Source organism: Botrytis cinerea, chromosome 12, assembly GCF_000143535.2.
Source record: "Botrytis cinerea B05.10 chromosome 12, complete sequence".
Lineage (NCBI taxonomy): Eukaryota > Fungi > Ascomycota > Leotiomycetes > Helotiales > Sclerotiniaceae > Botrytis > Botrytis cinerea.
The window spans coordinates 1,789,551-1,805,196 of NC_037321.1; the positions used below are offsets into that span (position 1 = coordinate 1,789,551).

General features: G+C 42.3%; 7 protein-coding genes across 7 annotated transcripts; 4 read left to right on the forward strand and 3 right to left on the reverse strand.

Moving 5' to 3' along the window:
• Positions 1-643: 643 nt before the first annotated feature.
• Positions 644-1,720, reverse strand: BCIN_12g05270 (hypothetical protein). Its single transcript, XM_001553793.2, has one exon. The coding sequence runs from the start codon at positions 1,618-1,620 to the stop codon at positions 982-984; it is 639 nt and encodes a 212-aa protein (XP_001553843.1). The 5' UTR covers positions 1,621-1,720; the 3' UTR covers positions 644-981.
• Positions 1,721-3,764: 2,044 nt separating this feature from the next.
• On the forward strand, positions 3,765-5,888 carry BCIN_12g05280 (hypothetical protein). The gene is made up of 4 exons (XM_024696497.1): positions 3,765-3,953; positions 4,005-4,107; positions 4,164-4,217; positions 4,267-5,888. Exons 1-4 carry the CDS (start codon positions 3,890-3,892, stop codon positions 5,624-5,626), a joined length of 1,581 nt encoding a protein of 526 aa, XP_024552308.1. The 5' UTR covers positions 3,765-3,889; the 3' UTR covers positions 5,627-5,888.
• Positions 5,889-6,089: 201 nt separating this feature from the next.
• Positions 6,090-8,366, reverse strand: Bcgln4. The gene is made up of 3 exons (XM_024696498.1): positions 7,679-8,366; positions 6,395-7,620; positions 6,090-6,343 (listed from the first exon to the last, which is right to left on the reverse strand). Exons 1-3 carry the CDS (start codon positions 8,235-8,237, stop codon positions 6,266-6,268), a joined length of 1,863 nt encoding a protein of 620 aa, XP_024552309.1. The 5' UTR covers positions 8,238-8,366; the 3' UTR covers positions 6,090-6,265.
• A 315-nt stretch (positions 8,367-8,681) lies between these two features.
• BCIN_12g05300 (hypothetical protein) lies at positions 8,682-9,787 on the forward strand. Its single transcript, XM_001553790.2, has 2 exons — positions 8,682-9,414; positions 9,467-9,787. The coding sequence occupies exons 1-2, from the start codon at positions 8,765-8,767 to the stop codon at positions 9,687-9,689; spliced, it is 873 nt and encodes a 290-aa protein (XP_001553840.2). The 5' UTR covers positions 8,682-8,764; the 3' UTR covers positions 9,690-9,787.
• Positions 9,788-9,935: 148 nt separating this feature from the next.
• Positions 9,936-12,022, forward strand: BCIN_12g05310 (hypothetical protein). Its single transcript, XM_024696499.1, has 6 exons — positions 9,936-10,105; positions 10,234-10,357; positions 10,431-10,614; positions 10,671-10,800; positions 10,854-11,277; positions 11,338-12,022. The coding sequence occupies exons 1-6, from the start codon at positions 10,026-10,028 to the stop codon at positions 11,686-11,688; spliced, it is 1,293 nt and encodes a 430-aa protein (XP_024552310.1). The 5' UTR covers positions 9,936-10,025; the 3' UTR covers positions 11,689-12,022.
• Positions 12,023-12,197: 175 nt separating this feature from the next.
• On the forward strand, positions 12,198-13,667 carry BCIN_12g05320 (hypothetical protein; the record flags this gene model as incomplete). The annotated part of the gene is made up of 1 exon (XM_001553788.2): positions 12,198-13,667. The coding sequence occupies exon 1, from the start codon at positions 12,585-12,587 to the stop codon at positions 13,665-13,667; it is 1,083 nt and encodes a 360-aa protein (XP_001553838.1). The 5' UTR covers positions 12,198-12,584.
• A 227-nt stretch (positions 13,668-13,894) lies between these two features.
• Positions 13,895-15,157, reverse strand: BCIN_12g05330 (hypothetical protein). Its single transcript, XM_024696500.1, has 4 exons — positions 14,780-15,157; positions 14,668-14,726; positions 14,499-14,617; positions 13,895-14,353 (listed from the first exon to the last, which is right to left on the reverse strand). The coding sequence occupies exons 1-4, from the start codon at positions 14,928-14,930 to the stop codon at positions 14,059-14,061; spliced, it is 624 nt and encodes a 207-aa protein (XP_024552311.1). The 5' UTR covers positions 14,931-15,157; the 3' UTR covers positions 13,895-14,058.
• Positions 15,158-15,646: the final 489 nt, after the last annotated feature.

Genomic DNA, 15,646 nt, shown 5'->3' on the forward strand with positions numbered 1-15,646 from the left:
ATTAATTTAATTATTATTAAATAATATAAATTTAAAATAGTAAATTAAGGTGAAAATGATTCACTTGGTGATATGATCCACTTGGTAATAAAACACGTTAGTTTATTAATGTGCGGGTCATATTAGTGAATGGGTCACCTCATTTTATATACAAAATTTGTCTGTGCGTAACCGTGCACTTTCTTTATTTAATAATATAATTTGAAAAAATCTGAGAATATTGAAATTTAATTATATAAATATTATAAAAATCTAATTATTTATTAGAAAATCAAATTATTATAATAGTTATTATAGAAATAACTTTTTTGTAACGAAAATCGTAACAATTTCTACTTTTTTTAGAATACAATAAAAATATTTATAAAAAAACTAAATTCATAAGAAGCTAATTTCTTATTGTTATTGAAAATTCTTTTCTTTTATCAAAATAATGATTAGTTATTAAAATAAGAATATTGAAAAAGGCGTAATTTTAATGTATTTTCAAATGACCCGCACACTGATATGACCCGCACACTGATAAACTACGTTATATATATTAAAGCTATATGATATTTGTATCTTTATAATACATTCTATATAATATATATAATACAATAATAAAGCTTTTGATTAAAAAATAAATTGAAAGTGAAATAAGTGATCCCTTTTAAGCTTTCGACTAATGCCTCCCCCTCTCCTTTTAGCTCTTACACTCACTCCCCTCTTCCTCCTAGCTTTATACTCACTCCTCCCCTTCTTCTAGCTTTTACACTTACTCCCCTTTCGTCCACCTTTTCTAGAACTCTAATATCCATCAATCCTGAAATCTCTAAGACCTTTCAAGACCCCCATTTTCTTTTTTTCTATTAAAAGTCAATACTAAACGGGTCTCAATCTGTGCCGATTCTATTCGTTATTAATGAATTGGCTATATCGTTACTGACGAATTGAATATATTATAAACGTAATGTACGAATGAAAAATTTGTATGGGGATTTATATTGAATTTCTTTTCGTCGAAATTATTAACTTTGCCACCACAGGGCAAACGTTTCCACATCCAAATAGAGGATTTTTCATTCTTCCATCCACAACGCTGTGCTTAGCCATGACGAACTCCTGGACCGTCCATATACGTGTAAACCAGGGTCGAAATAGAATCTCCATAAATTGGGCCTGGAAGTCATAAGTTTGCCAATATTCCTTGTCAAACCTTTCAACACTCCGCATCGCTTCTTCGCTGCCATCTGCCTCCGGTCCGAGCCATATCAATACCGTGGATGCATCGGAGTAGACCCTCCTCATCAGCGCAACCTGTGATGCTCGCTCATCAAGATCATCTTGATTAATACATAAGGCGTCAACCCAGAGAATACGAGGTGCGGCAAGAAGACGGAGGTTGCGCAGGGCATTGTCGAGATTTGGACCAATGGTCACTAGACGGTCACCGAGAGTGATAGTTTTAGCTGGTGTGGTTGAGCCCCATACATATGATAGAGCTTCAAAATCCGGGCTGGACTCCAGAGAAATGACATCGAGATGACTGTGGAGAGGATCATCAAAATTGACAGCCGGTTGAAGGACCAAGCGCCGAATCTGGCACAGGTCTGAATCTAGAGGTGTATATAGCGTCATTATGAGTAGCTTGTGATGAGTATGACTTCGAGCTTGCGATGCTCTAGAAATATATTCAATTAGCAGTCAAAATCAAAATGTCACAAATTACGCTGGTCCCAGAGCGATATGAGACTTTTGGCATCCATTTCAGCGTGGCGTTTGGTGGGAGCCAATAACAACTCATAGGTAAGTTTTTGGTGTCGGGTTCGCTGCAGCCTATTTTACTACAAGTCACAACATTTTCTAGAAAAGCTGAAAACCATCCCGTTATTTATAGATCAGCTCGTATCCCGCTTCCAGAAGTAGCAAGTTTGTGAGTAACGATTCTGTTTGTTCACGTGATGGCTTCAAAATTTCAAAAACAAGATTCTCCAAGTCTTATTTTGATTTGTATGCAATCCAATCTTATTTAACATTGTTGTTATTCATAGATTTCCACAATGTTAAGAGTCGACAGGCTAAGGCGTTGCATGCTCTCCTTCAATAATATATCCTGACAACATTCCCATTTCTGCGGTTGGTTCCTTTTCCCTGGACTTGAACCTGTCTTCGACTATTTTCAATTTGCAACATTATCTTTTCAAAGATATTCTAAGCCAAATAACAGAGGGAAAAAAAGAGAACACCATTTATCTAGTTGTTTTCCTGATTTGAAACTTCGTTCCTCTCTAGATCTTCGTTGGGTTCAGACAGCGATGACGGTAAATTCGAGCGATTACACCACTTTTATCTGATCAGTGACCGTTTGTTTTCCAGTTTCTTGTATTACATTGGATTTGCTTAAGTTTAAAATTACAACTGAGTTCAATTGGTCTTTTTGAATGGGTTTGTCTTCCTCCCGCACGACTATCTGTGGTTCGTTTTCCTCTGAAACCTCAATATCCTTTTCAAATAAAGCTCCATCCATATTTTTGGAGCCTTCTAGCTCCAAGAAGTCTTTTATACAGCAGTTTCCTGGTATATATCGATATTCTTTTGGTCGGATAACGGTAAAGACATTTTCATTTGGTGCCATTTCGGGTCCTCCAGCATAGACTCCCCATCAAGTCTGGGTTTTATCTTTTTATATCCACTTCTTGCATGCTCGTGTCTATCCAAATGTACAGGGATTGATACAGACAACCTTGAATTACGAAGGACCGGGTCTTCACGATCTATTTGATTTTTCACGTCACGGTATGCAGTTCTCACGGCCTTGCGTATATTTATTTTCTTGTGCGTGTCCGCTGGGATTTTCCGGGTCTTGTGTGTCTGAACTGATAAAATTTCTGTGCTTTGAATTCTAAGAAAAATGTACGGGTTTTTACTACTCGTGGAATATAATACCGAATTCTAGATTGGAAAATGACAAATGAAATTTGAATCAACAAGTGCAGATTTCAAAACTTTCATTGGAATCTTGAGAGCTTATATAGCAATTCTAGAAATGAAGATCAGATCGGTCAATTGTTCAGATTCTTCTGGAATTGATTTGTGCTTTACTTTGAACATGATAATTCCAATTTAAGTACCAACTTCTGGCTAGTTTTTATATATCGTGGGAAGAAAGGTTCGCACTTATTGTCATACAATCACAGTGATATGAATAAGGAAATAAAAGAGCTCGATTAAAAAGAGCTCCAGCAGTTTTCAAATACTTTTATCAAAATAAGGTACTCGCGTATTGACTAATATGTCTCGATTGCTTTAATGTTTTCGCTTATTAAAGTGAATTAGAACAGATTCAGGAGAAGTTCAGATGAGCTTAGCTCTTCCCGTTTTTATACCGATTGGTCAATCTTGAATTAGCCCGGTGCGGGAGAACAACATGATGTCAATCTAGAATGTTTGTAACTACATTTATGTTCGATCAAGCAACTCTACTGGAAAAGGAAAGGCCAGCTCCGATCTTAACCCGAGTCGCGATTGCCGCAAACTCTAATATGACATCACAGGTTGGTAGGAGAGCTGTGCAAAGCGGGGTAGCTGTCATCAATTCAAACTTTAATTCGAATAAAACTTTAACTGCGGCTGATCAACACGGAAATTCAGATTCGCCATGGTCCTATGAGTGTAGCACGTAGGAAATTGCAATTAAGACTTTGGCCAAGATAGGCACAATACAAGTATTTGGAGCTTCAGATCTCTGTTGTAATAAACATAAGAACCTTCCCATATCCATTGATCCGCAATGGCTTATGCCTTGAATAACAAATCAATTGATCTTTTGAAAGTATCAAGCACTTTTTTGAACTGCCACGAAGAAACTGAATGAGAAGCTACTAAGATTTCAACTCCTACAAACGCAATGGGTGATACTCAAGTTGGTACCAACGGCCACGCGGGTACACCTTACGAGGATGGGAGAAGTAGTACGTTGTTCAGACTTTCCTACTACTTCTTATGTTGACTTCAAGGTATAGATGGAAGTACTAGATTGACAATAGAAAAAAGTCGTCAGGAGGAACGAAATACAGATGGGACTTTGCTTTATGACTGGGATGGCGAGAATGATCCGAGAAATCCGTAAATGGGCCTCCTTCCTCCCGACTCGGTGCGGAGAAAAATACTGAGTAGCACAGGTTCAATTGGTCTCGATTGCTCAAATGGAGGCTAACTATAGCTGTCCTTATCGTGTAAGTAACCATTAAACAATCGACAATTGCTCTAACGATTTCTTTACAGATCCATTCTTTTCGGCCTCCCAGCGGGTGCATACGGCGCTGGAAATGATGAAATGAGTGCTCTATTCAACGTCAGCAACTCCGGCTTTCCCTACTTATTCTTCGCCACAACTTCCTGGAACGTTGGGGCAGCAGTATTTCCATTACTATTTGTTCCATTGACAGAGACTTCGGGACGTATGCCCGGATACTTTGGCGCATATATCGTTTTCCTTATTTTCTTGATACCATGCGGAGTAGCACAAAATTTCGAAACTATGGTTGTGTGTCGATTTTTCGGAGGAGGAGCTTCTTCAGTGGCTATTAATATTGTTGGCGGTACTATATCAGACGTCTGGAAAGGTCCTCAACAACGAAGCCTGCCACTTTCTCTATTTGGAACGACAAGCGTCATCGGAATTGCGCTGGGTCCCTTTGTTGGCGGTGCTATAACTTCCACATACCTGTCTTTTCGATGGATATACTGGGTTCTACTCATAATCACCGGTGGACTTCTACCCGTTTTCTGGTTTCTCCTGGTGGAAACTCGAGGGGATATAATTTTAGCCAGAGAAGCTAAGAAATGGCGCAAAAACAATCCAGACGAAGAGCCTCGCTATGCGGAAGCTGAGATTGATATGCCATCTGTGGCTACCCGGCTTAAGGTCTCCTTCAAGCGTCCAGTCAAGATGCTTTGCACTGAATGGGTGGTATTTTCGCAAACTCTTTGGGTATCATTCGCGTGGGGTCTGCTATTTCTCTTCCAATCCTCCGTCACTCAAACCTTCTCCACAAATTACAACTACAACACCTTCCAGACCTCCCTCATTCAGCTCTCTCTTAGCGTTGGTGCCATTATCGCCACTTTCGTAAATCCGATTCAAGACCACCTATATTTGCAATCCGCGAAACGTTCCAAGACAGGAACTCCCATCCCAGAAGCCCGCCTCTATTCCTCCATCCCAGGTTCTCTTCTATTTACAGCGGGTCTCTTCTGGTACGGATGGTCCTCCTATCCTTCTCTCCCCTGGATTGTCCCCACGCTCGGTATTGGCTGTGTCGGCTTTGGAATATATTCCATTTACCTGGCTGTAGTAAATTATCTGACCGATTCCTACGAAAAATACAACGCATCCGCGCTCTCGGCAGCGTCGTTAGGAAGAAATACGTTTGGAGCCTTCTTGCCACTAGCAAGTCCAGCACTCTTCACCAACTTAGGTTTTCAATGGGCAAGCTCTTTATTAGGATTCGTAGCATTAGTGTTGAGTCTAGCTCCAGTGTTGTTGTTGGTTAAGGGAGAGGAGATTAGAAAGAGAAGTCCTTTTATGAAGGAGGCAACTTTTGCGAGGGAAGCACCCCGAGCCACGGAGGATGGTGTGTAGAATGGAATTTGAATCTGTAAGAAGAGAATATGTATATAAGGGATATTCATGTTCTGATATAGGACAGCGCCATGTTGGTGGGAGAGAAGTGACGGGACCTATGGATGTTTTCTGAGCAAGTACTGTCGAATTTCTTGCTATTTTCAAATCGCGTCGCCCGTGGCTTTTTACATTGTACAGTACACGATTGTTGTATACCATATTTGAAAAGATTATTTGAGTGATCGAAGAATTCTCTCATCTCCTATCAGAATCAACGCCAACAAGCATGGCGGGCGAAGATATGGGAGTGACAGTGAAGTGCGCTGTCGCAGAAGTCGCAAGTCTTTTGAATTCAAAAACGGCCAATCAATCAATTGTCTCATAACCATTCAATTTTTCAAATATGCAAAACTTTTTGACGCAGAAAGGACTGGTTACTTCTGAGATGAAGAGATATTGAAGTGAAGTTCTTGGATTTTTTTGATACGCTGTTCACTCAGTATTCCCTTCAATTGTTTGCGCATGAATCTGCTTTTCAAGGCCAGTATATTCTTGACTAGACGTAAACTTCTTTGCAACAAATCATTCATTCATGATATCCCATGCACTTCTCAATTGATGAGTTCTTTGGACCCTTGCATAATGGCCCCTAATTCCCTACTTTCCAGCATCCTCCTTCAAACTAACAATGCGATTCAATATAATCTTATCATCCGTTGAGTCCGAATCCATTGCCTAGAAATAATTAGAAAAGTTTCAAGTATAAAGATCGACGGAATGTCTCACCATGTATGCTACACGCATGGCCTGGAATCTGACAGATTCAGGACCTCCCTTGCCGAGCTCCGATTCTCCAGCAGCTTCTGGCCATGGAGCTCGTTTTCGTACCTCGTCAAATCCAGACTCGATAACAGCATTGGGCCAAACTTCTTCGCTATCAGGGTTGATGTCATTTAAGAAACCACCTTCAGCATCGTCTGGCTTTTCACTCTTGAAGAGACTGTTGAAAATTCTAACTTCGACATTTTTTGAACCATCTGCAACCCAATGAATGTAAGTTTTGGGCTTCTTGCTCTCCTTATCGTAGACGGCACGAATCTCTGTGACCTTATCTCCATCCTTAGAGAATGAGACTGCCTTGACTGGGTATGGAACGTGTAGTAGACCGACAGATTTTCCAGGGGCGAGACGGAAGTAATCTTTGCTATCAACTTCTCTGAAATCACTTCTCTCAATGTAAACAGTTCTAGTCAACTTGACCTTGTGGCTGCCCATTGCCGGTACTTTAGGTGAGAATGGAATGTCAAGTTCAAGCTCTTCGGCATCCTCGATGACGACAGGTACAGGATCCAGAACTAACATAAGTCTGGGAACTGTGAGCTCCAAGTACTTACGAACAGTTTGATCAAAACGAGAAAGTTGAATGTTGGTAGGAGCAGTCGTCACTCCTAGTTCGTTGATGAACTCAAGGATTGCTCCAGGAGGTACACCACGTCTTTTGATTCCAATCAATGTATATAGTCTTGGATCATCCCATCCTCTAACATAGTTGTCGTCCACAAGTTTCTTGAGCTTTCGCTTAGAAAGGACAGTACCCGTAATGCTTAGGCGACCATATTCTCTCTGCATGGGCTCGTATACTTTCAGTGTACTATTCAACCATTCGTACGATACTCTTGATAGAATGAACTCGGTCGTGCAAAGCGAGTGTGTGATGTTCTCAAAACTATCGCAAAGACAATGAGTGAAGTCGTATGTTGGATAAATCTTCCATTTATCTCCCGTTAGATGATGTTTAGCATCCAAGACTCGATATGCTGCCAAATCCCACATTTGAGGGTTTCCATCTTCAATGTTCTGCTTCATGCGCAAGAATGCCTCCCTAGGTTTGTATTCGCCATCTCGCATGGCTCTAAACTTTCTCAAATTTTCTTCGATCGATTGGTTCGCATGCTCGCATCTAAATCTCGGACCCCGTGCTTCACCTCCTCTCTGAGCTTTGATTTCAGCATCTAGATTAAATACATTAGTATTTGCCAGTGTCAAACGCATGCGCAAAGTAATTCTTACCACCACAGTGGCAAACATAAGCCCCCCCTAAGTTGATAAGCTCCTCTGCCTTCTCATAAAGTTTATCGAAATTATCGCTGGAATGTGTAATCTTGTAAGGTGTGAAGCCCAACCACGAAACCATTTCTTTTATCGCTGTAAAATATTTCTCTTCCTCTGCTTCGGGATTGGTGTCATCAAATCTCAGATAACACTGACCGCCATGATACTTAGCAAATCCGAAATTGACAGCAATAGCTTTTGCATGACCGATATGCAAGTATCCATTGGGTTCAGGTGGAAATCGGGTAAAGACTGGTTTGACAGGACGCTCCTTGTACACTTCTGAGAGAAATCCTTGGGCGAATACATTTGATGGCTCTGCTGCTTTGGTCTCTTCTGGCTTCTTAGGTTTAGTTGCAGCAGCTTCTTTAGGTGGTGCTGCTGATTTTGCTTTTGCTTGTGCTGCTTTCTTCGCACGTTTTGCCAATCTCTTCTTCAGTTCGGCCTTCGAGACCATCTCACCTGTCTCCTCATCAAGCTGGAGCTTGGCCGTTCCTTCGGTAATTGCGTCCGCCATATTGAACGATAAGGTCAAACCGATTAGATTGTGGTGTAGTTTAATGCTCTCGAGCTTTTGAAAATATCTCGAGGCTCAGGAGCTTCAGATGTGGATAGGATTTTTCAGTTATTATCTTGATGGTTAAACTGATATGGAGGGGTTCAACAATGAGTCAAAATCATTTTGAAGCAGAGGGCTGAAAGCACCGACATCCCGGTGTCTCTGCAGGGATACGAGCAGCAAGACGAGAGTGGCTTAGTTGCTTATCTACTCAGCTGCAAGTGGCTGGAGCAAGATACTGGAGTCCGTGCACACTTCAAAGTTTAAGTGCTGGCTGTGGGTAGGCGTCACGTGGGCGTGTAGGAAGCTGTAGCCTTGTGTTACGTCGTATCTACTAGACCTACCTGGCACATGCCCAGCACGTATATATACTATGTAATATTTAAATTGTACTGTAGCCTTGAGTCCATTAATCACATAACTCTCTTCCTTTTAAACAGGCTTTTCCTCTCCAGATCAAATCTGAAATCTACATCTTATTGTAGATGATCAGGAGCAAAACAATCATGTCTATTATATCAGCCACCGAGATACCGACTGTATCCCTTCTCTATCACTTGAAGAAGTTGACTCCCTACAAAACAACTGATGCAGACGAATTACCCCCAACTCCAAATCAATTCTTCAATGATCGCATCGGCTTGATTCGTGGTGACATCACCCATCTCGAAGTCGACGCAATTGTTAATGCCGCCAACAACTCTTTGCTGGGTGGAGGAGGTGTTGACGGAGCTATTCATCGCGCTGCTGGTCCCGATTTGTTGAGGGAATGTCGAACTTTGAACGGTTGCAGGACTGGGTCAGCAAAGATCACCGACGCCTATGAACTTCCTTGTAAGAAAGTCATCCATGCTGTCGGACCGGTCTACGATAGCTATAAGCCCGAAGTTTCTGAACAAAATCTCGAAGGATGCTACAGTACAAGTTTGGATTTAGCGGTCGAGAATGGTTGCAAGACTATCGCGTTCAGCGCCTTGAGCACCGGAGTTTATGGTTATCCCAGTGATGAAGCTGCCCCCGTCGCACTCATGACTGTTAGAAGATTCCTTGAAAGTAAGAAGGGTTCGAAGATGGAGAAGATTATTTTCTGCACCTTCGTTCCCAAGGATGTTGCCGCTTACAACGAATGGATTCCGTAAGTCTCTTCCATTTTCTGACAATTCGCTGGGTTAACAATAGGTTTACAGACGTATCTTTCCGACGGCCGAATCTAACGCCGACGACGATTGGGAGGAAGTCGACGAAGTTGAATCTGCTGAGAATGGAGCTGTGTTAGCAAAGGTTACTGGTTCAGCCAAGGGTGGTTCAGAAGCGAGCAAGGTTGAGCTTCCAGAAGTTCCAACTAAGGAGCCAATCGAGGATGAAGGACCTGCTGCAAAGAAGCAGAAGTCTAGCGATGATACGAACTAGTGATGATTTATGAAAGATTACGATTGATGATACTCCTGGAGTAATGGTTTTTGATACTAGTTAGCTAGATTTATGGAATACTAAAGCTCATGATACCAAATTTCTAATGCCTGCCATGCGAAGCTGTTCTCAAAGCTACCCCTCCTTGAACCCTCTCGTGTGCCCCGCCTTTTTCATGCTTATTAATCAACACAAGTATTTATCTCTCTTCATTAGACCTCCAGCTATGGATATCTGAAACTCCCCGTTGTCAAATCACAAACACGGCCTCCATGAATTCTCTATAGTAATCACTTAGGTACCTGGCTCATCAACATTCATTGGCCAAGTTCGAAGATGTCGGCAGCTGCAAATATCTACAGAGAGGAGATCGACTTTGTAGCTCTGGGAAATGAAGACCCAGATTTTGGTAAACTGTAGGTTCTCAACCAAAGGAATGTCTTTCCACGTTCTTGACCTCAGCGACGAGAAATCGTTTATTCGGTTTGTTGTCGTATCTGCAATTTGTTCTAGATGTCTTCTGCGCCTGCTGAACATATCTCAGTTTGAAGTCAAATGGCCAATTGGAATTTAGCGATCCTAAATCGGTTCAGCAGCTCACAAAATCACTGTTGAAGCGGGACTTTGGTCTGAACTTGACACTTCCAGAAGACCGACTCTGCCCACCGGTAAGTCTAATCTAAGCTCCAACTGTATTTAATTACACATGTTATTTTGTTCCTTTAAGCTGAATGGATCAAGGTACCTAATAGGTTAAACTACATAGTTTGGTTGCAAGAACTTATTGATACATCAAGTGATGATTATACCGACTCCTACAACCCTAATCGACAAGTTCATGGGCTTGATATTGGTACCGGAGCAAGTTGTATATATCCACTTTTGGGTTGTGCTCAACGTGCTTCATGGAGATTTACTGGAACAGGTATGTCCCCTGGGGGATTCTTTTTTTAATCGAGGATAATCATTAATTATACTCAGATATCGATGACAGGAGCATTGCTTTTGCTAGAACTAATGTACAAAGTAATGGACTGCAAACTCGGATTCAGCTCATCCAGACCAAACCAAATGGGCCGTTGATATCTCTTGATAAGACAGGTTGTGACAGGTATTTATTGTGATTCCCATAGAATAAAAGGAGGGTTTGTTGATAAGTCCAAGTTTAGACTTTACACTTTGCAATCCACCATTCTACACTTCAGCCGAGGACCTAATTTCTTCAGCATCCCTTAAACAAAGACCTCCATTTACAGCTTGCACCGGTTCCGAAACGGAGATGGTCTGCAAAGGCGGAGAAGTATCTTTTGTCTCACAGATGATAGTTGAATCCTTGCAATTAAGAGATGGAGTTCAATGGTATACTTCCATGCTAGGAAAGTTCTCAAGTTTATCGAAAGTCATTGAGCAGTTGAAGGAATACAAAGTCGACAACTATGCGGTGACAGAGTTCATACAGGGCACTAGGACAAGAAGGTGGGCGGTAGCGTGGAGCTTTAACGACAGAAGACCGAGTGCTGCAGTATCTCGTGGTTGTAAAAGTTTACAAAAGAGTCTACTGCCATTCCCAGCAGAGCAAACGATTACGGTAGGTCTGGTTTGTCCGCGAGCATGCTTTACAGTATCTTGAGTATTAAGTGGTCCCTAGGTTGGCATACACGACAAAGCTGACATCGCTGCACGACTACACGATATGTTATCAAAACTTATCACGCTATGGAGCTGGGAGCCCGCGACATCCGTTGGTACAGGCTTCTGCGAGAAAGCCGTGTGGTCTCGAGCGTCACGCAGGCATCTAAACAAGACTAATGATGAGAAGTCAAATGTTGCCTCGAAAATTCTTCCTGGAGATATGGCTTTTGGGTTCAAAATCTCATTCGGGGATCCCGAGGAAGAACCTCCCGGAACTAAAGTTGTTATTCGATGGTTGAAAGGCCACGACAGTGTTTTATTTGAGAGCTTTTGTGGCATGATAAAAAGAAAGTTACAAGACATGTGATGTCAGCGCAATGAATTTTCCGAGCGCTATCTGCCGATCTGGGGAGCTACACAATAACTGTGACGAGATACAAAGGATACACAGCCAAATCCAAAGTTCCTCGATCTAAATGAAAGGTTCTTTTTTGACAAACATTGATCCTGTGAGAGGGTTCGATTCAGCAACCAGGGCACAAATATATGGGTATGATCAATACGTGCATCCTTCCATTGCGAGTTGAAAGGAGATGAAGGGGGTTGGATTTGTAGTTCTAGTTACTTATTATTAGTAAATTTGATGGACCTGGACGCAATGGACAATCCGTATCAATAACAAATCGTATTAATTTAAAACAATTCAAAAACACGAACAAGGCTGAGCGTTGGGATTATTAGTCAGTCGCGACCTAGTCGGCTAGTACGTACTATACTTCCTTACAAGCTTACCTTACCACCTTACCACCTTACCACCTTATCATCCCTTCCCCCGCTTCTTCCTCTCTTCTCCAAACCACCCAAATCATTATCGACGAGAGCAGATTTCGGGGGAAAGCATTTCTTTCACTTCTATGCGCAGTACTCCTTTTAATTCAATTTCACGTTTGTTGTCCTTGTTTGTCTTGCGATGTTTTTCTGCTACGTGATTCTCCCGAATACCAATCAATGTTATTGCGGTATTGATTGATATTCACACCTTTATCATTTTTCTTCTGATTCGCTACGCCCACCCATTCATCAGTCCTTTATACTTTGGAAAGGTCGCCCATCACATTACGACTTAAAACGGTGACGTCCAAGGCATTGATTTTGGCCTTAGAATTACATCACCACTCGATATCGGTGCTCTACTGTTGGCTGTACTACAAAAGTCTGCTCACGTTGGATCTACGCTTCTAGACCAGGCCTGAATCCACAATCATGACAACCACCATAACCACGAGATTCAAGAACACTATTTCACATTCAGCAAGAGCAGACGACAGCGACAATGCATCACCCAACCTCTCCTCAACCTCTTTGGTTTCGCCTCCAAGAAAGAAAAAGAGGGAGTTAAACACATTATCTGGCATTATTACAGCTAAATTTACCCAACGTTTCACGCGCTTCCTTGACCTACCAACTGAACTACGACTAATTGTCTGGGGATATGCATTTCCCGGTCCTGTCGTTCACGAATTATACCCCAGCTGTCCGACCAGCTCACCTTATAACTTCAAAACAAAACTTCGATCAAACAGGCGGCGAATTCCTGCACTTTTGCATGCAAGTCATGAATCACGAGGAGTCGCTTTGAACCATTACTGTCTAATGGCATACGATCCGCCGCCGGTGACAGAGCCCCGCGAGGCTGTTGCTGGAATCACGCCGTTTTACTTCAATCCTGCAATTGATACACTATTCCTAAATTGTGTGGCATCAATATTTCTCGACGTGAGGTGGTTTTTACTTGATGAAACACCGAAATCAATTGCGCCGATGAAAAAATGGAAGAACGTAGCATTGGACAGTTTACATATGCGATTTGTGGCAGTGGTTGCGAGCGACCTACCAACACCACAACATAGGATTCGAGAGTTATTCCCAGATCTGGAAATATTAAGTATTGCGGTTGACAGTAGGAATAGTGCTAGAAGAAGATTAAGAGCGAGTTTAAGGCCAGGGCATGCGACGGAGCTGGTTACTGTAGGTGTGGATGATGTGGAGGGAAGTGATGAGATTGGCGTATATTTTGAAAAGGATTTTGGCATTGACCACCGCAATACTGGAGCGAGTTCGACAACAAATTTGGCGGCGAGCGTTACCATCACTGAGGTAGACGATGACGAGGATGACATTCAAGAGGAACAAGCGGAGGATAATAGGATGCCGGAATTAAGGATGTGCAAAGTTAAGAGAGATAGGTTCTACGTAGGTCTGAAACAAGACTTCGTTTACTCCTATGTAGGAGCTATACAATTACTGAGAGCTGCACGCAGAAGAATACTTAGAAGAGGTAGATAGGGATTGATGATGAATCAGGCTCAATGGTCAAGCTTTTGCTATAGCAAAACATCTCGATCTTATGACAGGAAATAACGAATTTACAGTGCTTGGTAGTTGGAGATGTGGCAGGCTTATAAGCAATAATGAAGAATTGGCATGTGTTGACAGAATTAGGGATTCGTAAAGTCAATGCCGATTAGCATGCACATACAAAATAAAAGCTTGCTAAGTTACATATACTTTTGTGGTATCATGCATACTTTGTTCATATTCTCTGCTCCTGTAGATTTGCTATTCTCCCAAAATATAACGCTTCATCATATCAAGTCGTTCAAAATTAATCGCTTACTCGCTCACTCACTCATACCTAAATCGACGGCCTTCTTATCTCTAGCATCTACCCCCAAACTTACCACTTAGCCTCCTTTCTGTCCAAAAATCCCTTCAAGATGGCGATCAAACTCTCCAATGAGCTCAACCACACTCTCAAAGCACCCTCGACCTTGGAGTTGTCATCTCCAAGCTTAACGTAGAAATCTTTTCTGTATGGACAGGCGGACATGGCGGCGCTGAATATGGGCTTCACCATGAAGGAGTGGTGAGGTTTGAGTGTTTCGCCATAGGCAGCACGGAAGGATACGGAGAGTTCATCCGCGGGGGTGGCAAGGTTCTGGGAGAGCGCAATGCAGGTGAAGTCTAGAGCACTGTGGAGAGACGGGCTGTTAGCTTTGTGATTCAAAGTTTGTAAGAAGGGATACATCGGTTGGGAATATTGTGCCAATGCATGCCATCATGTCGGCAGATAATGATGGCAATAATAGTATGTAGAATTGTATGGAAATGACATACCGAACCAACCAAACTAAACCTTCGGTAGCGGCGTGCTTCTTGGTCTTGAGCTCATTAATGACCAATTCTTGGAGGGTCTCTGACTCTGCTGGTGCAGCAAGTTGTCTTTCGCGGATTTTCTGCCAGATCGTCAGCACAATTGTATTTGGTCAGCAGGGGACAATCATACCTTGATGTTACCAGTCATATCATTCTTAACTGGGTTGAATGCTACAGATCCCATCACATCTACAATTCATTAACTCGTTGCTTCTTAAGGAGAGACAGGAAGGGGCCCATACCAAAAAGAGTGGTGAGGGATTCGGCAGCTTGGAGAAACTCTGTGGTTGCAATGGCATTGTCCTTCTCCTTGTTGACGGGGACATCAACGAATGATTTATCGAGAGTATCGATGAAGGTTTGTCCAGGTGGGATTGTCTTGACAGTAGCCATTTTGAGTGAGTTTATTTGATTTGATTGACTGGAGCAGACGGGTATAGAGATGAAGCTTGAAGTTGACAAGAAATTGAGAAAGATAGATAATGAGAGAGTGTGAATGAGAGCTTTCAGGAGAAGAACAGATATGGGGGAGCTTTAAGAGGAACCCTTTGTATGAAACTCGTGGCATGAATTGAATAGAGGGAGTCGGATGTTTGGGTGTTGGGTGGAATTGGTGGGGCAAAGGGAAAGCGGGGGTTGAGTGTTGGAAGTTTCCGTGCGAGCGAGGTCAGAACGGCGGTCAAGGATTCAAACTCGCGGCAGTGTGAAACTTGGGCAATCATAGTAGAGGATCTCGAGAGGATCTCAATGAAGATATATTATTTCGTGCAGACGATGATGTGGATTCAATCTGGAAAGCTCCATAGTCTCCATCGTTCTCATGGTTCCCATGGTTCAAGTCCCTGAGTACCTACAGATTGCTGGGTACTTTGCCTTTTCTGTTTTAGTGGTATCTGTTTCTATGGAGTAGTTCTGTGCATAGAACCACATCTTCGAATCCAGATCTTCGTCTTCTTCCGATGTCGTACGTCTCGTGGGAGAAGTCAATATCGCCAACACGAATGGATTTCTTATGTGCCCAAGGTGTCCATTCCATCATGTCGGATTCTTGTCTTGTTTCTAGTGGAACTCATGAAGACCGGCTTGAAAATGATATAGACCTCACTCAT